General features: G+C 40.3%; 1 protein-coding gene across 6 annotated transcripts in view; it reads left to right on the top strand.

The window, feature by feature from the left end:
- The first annotated feature begins 3,250 nt into the window (after positions 1–3,250).
- The window catches only part of cacna1bb (calcium channel, voltage-dependent, N type, alpha 1B subunit, b), a 178,020-nt gene continuing 169,481 nt past the window's right edge, over positions 3,251–11,789 (top strand). For 2 of the 6 annotated variants that reach the window (XM_084382534.1, XM_084382533.1), the window contains exons 1-3: positions 3,367–3,450; positions 8,328–8,609; positions 10,631–10,736. In XM_084382534.1, the coding sequence (XP_084238660.1) occupies positions 8,329–8,609; positions 10,631–10,736 (387 nt within the window). In that variant the 5' untranslated portion in view covers positions 3,367–3,450; position 8,328. Of the gene's footprint in view, positions 3,451–6,907; positions 8,610–10,630; positions 10,737–11,789 lie in introns of those variants that run through there. The other 4 variants (XM_084382535.1, XM_084382539.1, XM_084382536.1 and 1 more) reach the window with 4 other exon arrangements.

Genomic DNA, 11,789 nt, shown 5'->3' with positions numbered 1-11,789 from the left:
AAACATGTTGTGGAATTTAAATATTACATTTCCACTTTCTCCAGCTCTGTCATTTTGCTGATTTTCTTCAAGTCCAGGGGGAGATTGCTTTATAGCTCCTTATCTTGTCAACCACAAACAAATTACTGAAAGATCTTCAAACTGAAGCCTGCAGTAAGTCTGACCCTATACGAACCGAGCAGCAGCTCAGCTTTGACAGACGGGCCCAGGGCCCATCGCTGAAATATTTGCGCAGCTGTGGCATCTGAGCCGCTGACACTTCCCACACTCCGTTTGCCTTAATGAGTTTAGACTTTCAAAGCCTCTCGTTTGTGCCGTGATTTTTAAGCGCTGCCGAACATTTCAAAGCGATAGAGGCTACAACTCAACAGTGGTGGAAGAAGTAGCAATACCACAATAGTTAGACTTACTCCGTTACAGGTTAGAATTCTGTATCAATTCCAAACTACACAGGTTTTAGGACTAAAAGGTACTCGAGTATCGAAAGCCAAGTTTATATAGCACAGAGCTAGAGCTTTTTCAGGGTGTCTGCAGGCCCTTTTAAATGTCTTGGTTTTAAATTTTATGAATATTGAGGCTTTAAAAAGTAATTACAATATCCTAAATTTGATGCCATACTTGCCATAAAGTTTATCTAATTTAATTCATCAATCTTTTAATTTCTTTGTGTCAAAATGAGTCGAGCTATTCTGTGTCAAAGTCCACATCTCTGATCTTACAATTCTTTAAACCTCCCACTGAACCTCGTACTGTCTCTCTACTTTATACTTTGTACTTTTGTACTTTCTTGTTGGTATTGTTAAACTAATTCATTCAAATAAGACAACGCATTCAACTCACGTATATAACTTGAAAAAGGGTGCTGAATCCCTCTTGTAGTGAATGATCAAAGAAGAAAAATGCTGGCAGCAGCTCTAAAATGCCATTTTATTAAGCTTAAAAAGCTGACATTTAGTAATACTAGGTTTTTACCCAACACTTACACTGTGTATGACAGGCTCAAAATCTCAATCTGTAGAGTAACAGGTAAGCACAGATCTTGGGGGGAAAAAAGTATAACCGAAGTAAAAGGTGCAATATTACCCTCTGTCTTTGAAAATAGACATATTCATCTAAAGTACAGTACTTCTACACTAGTTGTGTACAGCAGCTGAGTAAACGTATTTCCAGTAGTTCCTTCCCACCTCTGCAACTAAACTCAAACAAGTTAGAAATTTGTACAAAACTGAAGGAACAAACAACTTGTGGATTCGGATTCAAAATGTCCCCTGATAGTATGAACAGCAGGAAGTGTTTTGACTGTGCATCTGCAGGCCTTTTAGGTCTCATAAACTGGCCGATGATTGCTCCCTTCCTGGTTACGAGGGCGGACAGCAAAAACAGAGTCGATAATTGAATCAGAGAAATTTCTCCTTGAGCAGTGAAGACGGCTGGTCTGATAACGAGCTTCTTAACTGGCAGGACAGGAAGCAGCCTTTCCGCATTCCAAGGTGGGAGAAACTTTTTTTGTGTTTGGTGCCCCTGCCCTGGTGCCTTACAGGAGAGCATCCTGCAGGCACACATACATAAACTGTGTGACGGACAAATAGTTGCTTCATCCCACCTTTCAGTTTGATTTACCTCAGTAACCCTGGAGAGCAGATATGAAGAGAACAGTTCCTATCAGCTCAAGATGGGCAGAGAGACGATCCACCGTGGTGTATGGTACGTTAATTCTGGTTCTTACCACCTATGTTTGCAGTTGTTTACATTTCTTTTTTGTATTAATAACCATTAAGGGTGTAAATCCTGATTAAAGGCACCTATGTTTAGTGGTATCTTAAGTCAGCGAGGGTCAAGACCTCCCTTCAAGAAAAGTCTCAGAGGTAATAGAGTTGAAAATCCTTTGGAAAATCATTTTATTCAGTTCACATCAACTGTTCAAAGAATCTGAGGTGAGCATAGCCTATTATTTAACTCTTGGGGGAGTTAGCGGTAAAGAATTTAAATAAAAAAATGATTGTCAAGAAGGATTATGGCTACCTTTAAATAGTTAGTCAATCTTGAGTGCAAAGCCTTTTTCAGAGCAGACATTTTGAATTGTCATAGTTGAAAAAGCACAGGTGTCACTATTAACATTATTAATGGCTCTGATCCATTCAGTAAGTGTGCAAGTGTCACCATGCACAGCAGTAAGTCCCTGAAACTGAGGAAGCTGAATGGAATGCAGCATCATTTAATTTATTAATTCCACCTGTGCTTTTCCTACTGTGACATGTTGAAATGTAATAAAAAACCTACTGCAGCCTGAGGCAAAGAAGATGCAACCACTGAAAGCAAGCTGTGCTTGGATAAGCCACACATAGGTGAGGTTTATGTTTTATTGGAAGAACTTTCAAACAATGAAAAATGCTTTATTTAAACTGAGGACTAACTATAATGTCTCATTTCAGTGCTAATGATTTATTTAAATAATTTATAGCAGCTAACTGGCAGCAGTTAGCTTTAAGATAGACGTGGGCACTATTTAGCAAAATGTTTGTCTTTTGGTAAATTAAGCAGTTACAGCGGTCTTTCCAACAAAGAGAGTAAGACAGGAGTCATTTAGCCATTAGTCCATCTAGTTATAAGTTCACCATGTAATAAATAGCCTACTCACATCGTTGCAGCTATGAATTCATAAGATGTTTTCATTTGTTGCTAGCTAGCTGTCTGACTTTGGGGAGCAGAGTGCTGCTGAAATGGTAGGAGCTAACCTCGCTAGCCAAACGAAGCTGTTTATTTAACTTGTTATGTTTTGACACATTTGGCTTAAATGACTGTTTCTAACTTATTGGGCGTACAAAATGGATGGACGAAAGCTGGATTATGGCTAAGGAGTCGGTTGAGAAGTCACTATGGACATTTTCTGTGTTTTTTCCCGGGTGAAACGAGTCGCTCCTCCGCTGCTCCGAACAACTAGCTAGCTAACTGAAGACTTTAGCTTAACGTTAGTGTCAAGAGTAGCGCTCAGCATGGATTACCAGAACATTTGAATTGTTGGACTATTCAGTAACTTCTCAGCAAAAGTTAAATAAATAAATAAATAAATAAAAACAGATTCTGACATTCTTCAAGTTATGTTTGCTGTATTAAAACATTTCATCCAAAAGCGCTACGCACAGCCACATTGGGCTCCTGGAAGAAGCTCACCTTGGGGGCAGAGTACGAGGACACCTGGGCTCTGTCACCTGACAAGAGTCCCACCGATAAGCAGATAGAGGAGGAGCCGGGGTCTGATGAGGGGACGGACACCGGACCTGGAGACCCGGAGGAACTGTCATGGAGAGCTGCTGACACCGACACCGTCACCGTGCAGAAGTATGACACAGTTTTACACCTGGACGGTCTGAGCGCACCGGGAACGAACGGCGGGGTGGGTCAAATCGTCAAGAAGCACGAGCTCCTGAACAGCACGCCGTGGTCCCGCAGGTGAGACACACAAACCTCTGAAGACCTCTTAACAAGTTAAAACTCCTGCATTCAAATTAAATTACAGAGATAGACACATAGCATTGGTGAAATGAAAAGATAAGATTCATTATCATCACATACAGCCAGAGGTGGAAGAAGTACTCAGATCTTGTACTTAAGTAGAAGTAACTATGCCACAGTGTAAAAATAGTTTGTTACAAGTAAATATCAATCATTTTTTACTTGTACAAAAGTACTGGCATCAAGTAAAATTACTTATTATACAGAATGGCATATTTCAGAATAATATACAGCATATTATATTATTGGGTTATAATTATTGATTCAATATTGTGTTAATAACTTTAATGTTAAAGCTCGTAAAGGTGGTTTAAAAGTACTTAACATCCTTTATCTGCTGGGTAGCTTGTGAATTTCCTCTCAGCAGTTGGATCTTAATCTACATAATACATAATTTATTGATTATATTCTGTATTATACTAAACATTCAAAGTAACTAAGTAACTAAAGTTATCCAATAAATATAGTGGACTATAAAGTGCAACATTTACCTTGGAATTGTGGTGGAGTGGAAATATAATGTAGAAAAAAATGGAAATACCAAAGTAGCCTACCTCAAATTGTACTTAATTGCAGTACTTGAGTGAATGTTTTCTTTCCACCACTGCTTATAGCCAGATTAAACTGCTATGGGTCCCAAATCTGGCCCATATCATAACTCACTTTCCATCCATCTCTCTTTGCAATGTGTACTGTTTGGTCTGTGCTGGGATACTGTGTGGCACTGCTTGACTAACTTGTCCAGTTAGTAATTAAGCCCCTTACATTAGAATATTAGTACTGCTAACAAAAGAATCCCATAGTCTGCTACAACTCTTCAATTTCCATTTCAGATTTTATTTCAAAGGGAGCATTATCAGGGCAATATCTGCTCATGTTTGTATAAATAATACAGCATTTTATCTGCAGTACATTAGCTAAACCACTAGATGGCTCCTCAGCTGTATCTAGAGCATTTGAGTTAATGACTGGCTGCCGATGATGTTAACAGGGAGCAACATTAGATTTTTAGATGCTAAATTAATAATGAGCTAAATGACACAAGACTGAATCAATGTTTAACTGACCTCAGGATGTGAGTAAGTTGAAAACCAGTCTAGTCTGCTGTGCCGTATAGATTAAATTTAATCCGAACAACAAATGCATTCAAATAAAGGTAAGAATGTCTGAAGCTACAAAAGTTGGTCAGATGTTGCACAGTAGGTGTGTGCAATAGTCACACACACTTGCACGACTCCATTCTTTTTTTTCCTTTTCTTCAAGCATTTTTCATTGCTTGGCCTTTTTGGTAGTTTAAGGTGTCACCCGGAGCACTAGAATTCGTAGCTTTCCCTATTCTCCCTTTGTGGGTAAATAGGAGGATCAAGTCAAATCAAATACATTTTATTTACATAGACCAAAATCACAATCACATTGCGTCAATGGGCTTTACAATCTGTACAGTGAACGACACCCTCTGTCCTTAGACCCTCAATTCGAGTGAGGAAAAACGATGTTGTTGGGATCTTGCTCTCTGTACGTTCACAAGCAGACAGGACCGCCTCTTTGTTCGAGTTCTCTGTCCTGATTGGATAAAGTGGGCAGGGATACCAGAACATTTTTCTTTTACTGCATGAGCAGGAGGAAGAGAGATATGAGTTACTGACCAAACACTGAAATAATGATTTTTGTAGGAATATAGAGCTATTTAATACTTATTTTAATAAGAAAATAATGCTTACAGCAGCTTTAAGGAAAAGACAAAGAATGGAAACTGTTAAATGAAAACAAATACAAGCGTCCGATCTGAGTGACAAAGTAAAACGTTTTGATGTTGCATTTGAATTCAGTTTCTAAATCTAATTTGAAAAGCATAACCATCATCTCCGGTAAACGCCACACACAAAACGTTCCCAACGGTAATTAACGTTGGCCTGAACAGGCTATTACTCAAATTTATAGTGGTCTGTGAATCCCTGTAGCCACTATAAACATAGCTTATTTATTTCCTTCCTATGACAAATAACTAACTGCTGACAATTATACAGCCATAAAGTGGTTCATTAAAACATGTACACACACAGCACATAACAGCACTGACTGTATGGATGGTCCATGTAATATAATACACAGTTCACAAAAACTAAGTACACAAGCAAAACATTAAAATTGAGCCTGCGAGAACTGAGCCGGTTGCCTGTGGAATAAGACTATTTTTCTTTATTGCCAGAGTTGAGCCTTTCTAAAATTGGAGTGCAGATGATATGAAGGTTCCACTGAAATGTGCAGAGCCTTCCTCCTCATCCTCTGTATCCAAATAGCCCCCAACTGGATCTGTGACCTCCTGATTAGTTTACTGGCCACAGTGAGGACTCTTCCCAACTTGCTCCTGTTGTCACAGTTACAATACATTCAGTGATTTTGTATGACCGACACTTTCACTGAGAGAGTTATAGACTAAATAATACATTTGCTGGCTTATTCAAAGCTGTTAATGCATTTAAGGAGACAGATGATAAACTTTCACAGACAAAAACACTTTATCTGGGAATATTCCAAAACCAAATACATCTACAGTGGCCTGTTCAGAGTAATCAGCTCCAGTGAAACTGGCTGACCAGTTTCAGGCCAGGAAAGATCGTAAAGCATTTACTGTGTGTAATATTCTCAATATATGTACAGCAAATTGGAGAGGAGATAAAACGGCTCTGAGGAGCTTATGTGGTAATTATGAGGTTCTCTAACATGCACTATTTTGTGCAGAGCTTCTGTTCAAAATCACTGGCTGTAGTTAATACAAGAATAACCTGTGGGGTCCTGGAGAGGCTGGGCCATCTCTAACGACTCAATACACAAATTATTTTATCGCCTTTATGCCTTTCTGAATGTTATGAATTATACAGCTATTTTTATAAGACACCTAACCAAGAGTTAGACTTCACTGAGGTATAACTGACCCCAAACATTAGTAACTTCGCCATGTAGGATTATGTACCCTTTCCCGTCTGTGAATGACTTTTGGCAAACAAAAGGAATATGTATTTATTCATGCACTGCCTGTAAAACACAAAACAAAAAATATTTCCTTATTTGTCTAATGGCAAATGCTTTATGGTCATAACCATAAATGTGCATGTCCAGCTATGAAGGGTTCCTAGTTATCTACATATTGGGATTTTATAATGTCAGAAGAATCTATTATTATAATTTTTACACATAAAGCATTGGCCTCTGTGGGACAACGAGGGAGCTAAAGATTAAAGGAAACTAAGACAATGTGAAGACCATTGTTTTAGATTGATACTTTCATTTCATTTTCCACTTCATTTATGCATTTTGCCCACCAAAGGGGAGTATTTGATTTCAGCAACATGGTAGGTATGCAATCCTTTTTCCATTACATGTTTCCATGATATTAAAACTGTGTTGATGTTGTCACTTGGACCATGCAAGGCCTTAAGGGCACACATCGTCTTGAAACTGCTGGATTCTGTATAGAAGCCATGTTTTTGCCTTGTTGATGTAAAATAAGTATTGATTAATGCTCATGTTTTGACCCACAGGTTTTTTTAATTTTTGAATTTCATTAGTCTTTTATAAGCAACCAGCTATCTCAGTGTTATCTCTCCTGAAAAGAGTGACAGATTCTGCCAGGGTGGCATTATTCAGGATGTTTCTGAAGTGTTTTTAATTTGTTTCAAGATAGAAAAGGAGTCAGAATGAAACAAGGTTAAATTGACAATAGCAGCCCATGAAGACAGTGACATTTCAGGTCATAAGCAATTCACATTTTATGAGAAAACAAACAAATCTGGCACAGATTTACTTGATTTACAGACTTACTTGTTGTTTAAAGTAGACAGTTTCTCTGCTCATACAGTCCTGTCAAAACCCTGTGGATTAATTAAAACATCTGCTCAGTGTTGTTGCAACAATGTGATTTTACAATGAAATGTCAAAGTCTTGGAAGCCAAAAACAAGTGAAAGACAAGTTGTAAGCATTCACTAAAATCAGAAACGAGACTAAATGGACAGCACAAGACTTTGAAGGCTCACACCATGTTTTATAAGCTGCTGTCTTCTGTATAGAAACCATGCTTTTGCCTTGTTGATGCAAAAAGAAATATTGATTAACATTCGTGTTTTGACCCGTAGGGCTTTTCTGAACTTCATTAGTTTTACAGTCTTTTATAACCAGCCAGCAGACGGTGAGCGTGTCTGAACGCTCCAGCCTCCGATAGGCTCGTTTTGGTCACATGCGCTCTTCCTTATTCCACCGAGGACTTGCTTTATAGCCTTCAGCCCCCATACAGCGAGCGATCAAACAGAAACACAGGACAAGTGCTCGTGTTGGATGGGCTTGTCTTATTATTGCTTTCAGCTGGGAAAAGAAAACAAAGGGATTTCAGTGCTTTCTGGCGCTCCTGCTTATCTTGACTGACACCCGGAACGTTTCAACTGGTGTTTGGATGCTGACACGATGCTGTCAGGATTTCGGACGGAGACTGGCTGATGAGCTTTTATTTCAGCGTGATTTTTTCCCCCCACTCACAGCCCGGCTGAAATGGATGCAACAGCCTCCGCAAAGTGAATAATTTTACAGCTGAAGTGCTTTATTGCTTTAAACTTTTACATTTCACTGAAGATGAATGAACGGAAAGGATCAAGAGAAAATGGTTTTCAATGAGGCCACCTTGTTTTTACATTCTCCAAAACGCAGCGCTTTCTGTACACTCTGCTGTGCTTTGGATGAAGTGTGTTTGTTGTGATGCGTCTCCCCTCCATTCCCACTGACACCAGTTTGGATTTTCCCTTTTGGATCTGTGCGTTTCCAGAATGGCTCGCTTCGCAGAAGATCTACCCACCCGGTATGGAGGAGGCGCAGGCGGCGGAGGGAGAGGCGGACCGGGCGCTGGGAGAGGGGGAGCCCGGGGTGGTGGTGGCGCTCCGGGCGGCCAGAGGGTGTACAAGCAGTCGATGGCCCAGAGAGCCCGGACAATGGCCATTTACAACCCGAACCCTGTCAAACAAAACTGCTTCACCGTAAACCGCTCCCTCTTCATCTTCCGTGAGGACAATCTCATCAGGAAGTATGCAAAGCGAATAACAGAGTGGCCATATCCTTCCTGAGCAGTAGCACCACGCACAGAGCAGGTGTATCTGTACCCGCTCTCTGTCCCTGCTTGGCAACCACACAGATGGTTGAAAAGCAGAAACACACCTCCGCCCGCAGGCCTGTTAAGTTTAGGTGCTGTTTGGATTATATCAGGTTGTGAACACCCGCCCGTGCTGTTGATTGACAGTCATTTTCGCCTGTGGAGTAGCTAAAACAGTGTCCGACCCGCGCAACGCTGACTGCACCTGTCGCTCCGCTTCTTATCTCTGTCCAACAACACAAAGATGTTTTCTCAATAGGTGCCGGCAGTGAAAAGACTTCGCACCCGCCCATTGTGTTGCCTTTTCTATTCCCAGCTCAATATAGAGCCTGTAGGCGTCCACATCCACTGATAAGTTCTTTTGTCAAAATGTCTGCTGTGACCTGTCTACCGGGCACGCACACAGCGATCCCAGCTGTGGTTAGTAATGATCAAACATCGGTATTGATTGACGCAAGCAGAAGTCGATAAAAAGCTGCGTGCGTAAAAGGGCGATGCTCAAGCTGCGCTCACGCTCACTGTGCTCCGCTCCCCGCGTTCTCCAGCCATGTCAGCCTTAAGATGAAGCGCAGTTTATTTTGGTAAAAAGAGACCGCTGGTTCAGGGTTGCAGCACCGCCTCGTCGTCTTCATTTAGGAGCCCTCTCCATGGTGCTGAAGGCGCCCACGCTCACCGCTCCACGCCACTCTTTGAGCGCTGCAAAAAATGCCCACTCCACTGAGTGCAGTCATGGTCACCCTCCAAATCTTAATATTTTCTCCTTTGAAATAAGTGAAAAGATTCTGCCAGGGTGACATTATTCTGTGTGTTCCTGAAGCGTTTTCACTATTTCAAGATGGGAAAGTGTCAAAATGAAGGCAGTGACATTTAATTCAAGAAAAGTCTTGAAAAGAAAGTTGTATCATCTCAGATATCATAAGCATTTTAAATTTCTTGAGAAACCAAATAAATCTGATACTCGGTTGTAGATTAAAATAGACAGGTCCTCTGCTTGTACAGTTCCTTCAGAAGCCTGTGGGTTCTCTCAAAAATCCGATCATTGCTGTTGCAACAGTATGTTTTTATAATGAAATAGCAAAGGCTTGAAAGCTGAAAACAAGTGAAAGACAACTTGTAAGGAATTTTCCACATTTAATGAGAAAAACAAGATGAAATTAATATCTTTTTGCAGTGAAATGCCTATGGCTGGAAAGCCAGAGCATGTGTGACAAACACAAGAAGACAGCTTCTGCAGCTTTGTGCTCTGTGGATGACGGTGAGAACAACATTAGCTGTGGTGGAATAATAACGCTTATCAATTTGTCGGTGCCTTCTATAAGTATATGCGATAGACTCTCACTACACGATGAAAGAAAAAAGAAAAACCCACAGAAAATTGAAAGTCACAGCTGAAACTGTAAAAGTAGTCATTATAGTCATTTCCCTTTAAACATTCACCGCCAGGAAAACGTTGTCGTGGTTGCATAATCAGGGTAGTTGGGTGTCTTATGGGTAATAATTCTGCATCTTGGCTTTAATGGTCATAAGCTTCCTATTCCCTTGCAATTCTTAGTCACTCAATAGGCACTGACCTGCGGGCAGCGACCCAGTGAAAATGGTTTGCAGAATGAGCCAAGCATTGAAAATGGTTGGAAATGATCAACCATCTGGAAGGATCATGGGCGCATGTATAGGATGCTTTCTCTCTAGAAAGCCTTCAACCAGAGCATGATGGGAGTTTTATGCTTAAGTGGACAGAATGCGTCCAAATTTAATTGCATTTTTCATACAGAATAATGCAGGATAATTTGCTTTTCTATACAATTTAATGTTGTCTGAAATTATTTAATTAGTCCTCAATTGGTTACTCATGGTAAACTCAATTATCCTAAATGAAAAGTAGGTCTTTAAACATTCCATAAGAAAATGCAGTTTATGATTCTGCTATGAAATGAAATGACATGAATGCCACTTCACTTTCAACTGTTCCTTAACCCTCACACTCCATTTGAGTACATGATCCTGGCTACAATTATTGCCAACTGCATCGTCTTGGCCCTGGAGCAGCATCTACCCGCCAGCGACAAGACACCCATGTCAGAACGTCTGGTAGGTGCTTCAACATACCTGTATTTGACGTCGCTTTCCTTTAAAACATTTTTTTCATTTTAATTTTTATAATGGAAAAGTATCCATTTCACATTCATCACTTTAAAACAAAGAACCCTTTCAAAAAACAAGTGTATCAAAAGCAAGCTGGTAGATACAATGAAATAGTATATATCACATTATATTCTCATGTATCCCATCAAGTAAGCTGGTTCAGTTTAATGTACTCAGTCCACTTGGTCCAAATCTGGGAATAAACATTTTTTTTGGGACTTTATAAGAAAATGACAACCTTTCCATGATATATATTCTGCATATTATTGCTATCTATTCATGAATAGTACGTGGCTCCGATCTTAGCCACTTTCTTATATAAGCCTTTTTGCTTGCCCCCAGGAGTATTGTAGCAGTTTTTTTTTTTATCACTGATACCCTAACCATCAAATGAGGTGTCACCCATGTACATAGTTAGTATCACATCTGAAACAGAAGTTTACTCCAAATACATATACATATTTTATGAATCTCCCGCCAATAAGGCACAATAAGACAGATATGGAAAGAACTTTTCAACAGATATAGAGTAATCATGTCCCAGCTTTGATTTCCTAACCTTTGTCAGTAGCGCTAGGGTCTCAGAGTAACAAGGGATTAACTTTCAAAGGCTTAATTGCAGCAGGACCTTTCACTCATCAGGCTGTGGGACACCTTGTGTTTGTCCCCCCCACCCCCAAAAGCTCCTATCTTGTAAGTCAGCAGAGCCTCTCAGTGAGCTAGCTTTGATCCCTTTCTCTGGCTCCCTGTTCCCACAGCTGCTCACATATGCACTCAGTTTAAACCAGCATTTGAACTCTGACAGTCACGTTGCACAGCTAACCAGTCTCGGAGAGAAACCAGAGACTGCTGCGCAGGGAGGTCAAGTGGCACATCCCGCCATGTGCACCAGAGAAAAAAATGCAAAACAAAACTGAGTAGCATATCTTCATGGTTCAGCACTTTGCTGTTCGTGTTCTTGAGGGTGTTGTAGCTCAGGGGAGTTGGTCTTAAAATAGA

The sequence above is a fragment of the Pagrus pagrus genome, assembly GCF_965226575.1.
Source record: "Pagrus pagrus genome assembly, chromosome: 19".
NCBI lineage: Eukaryota > Metazoa > Chordata > Actinopteri > Spariformes > Sparidae > Pagrus > Pagrus pagrus.
This window is presented reverse-complemented; position numbering and strand designations above follow the sequence as displayed.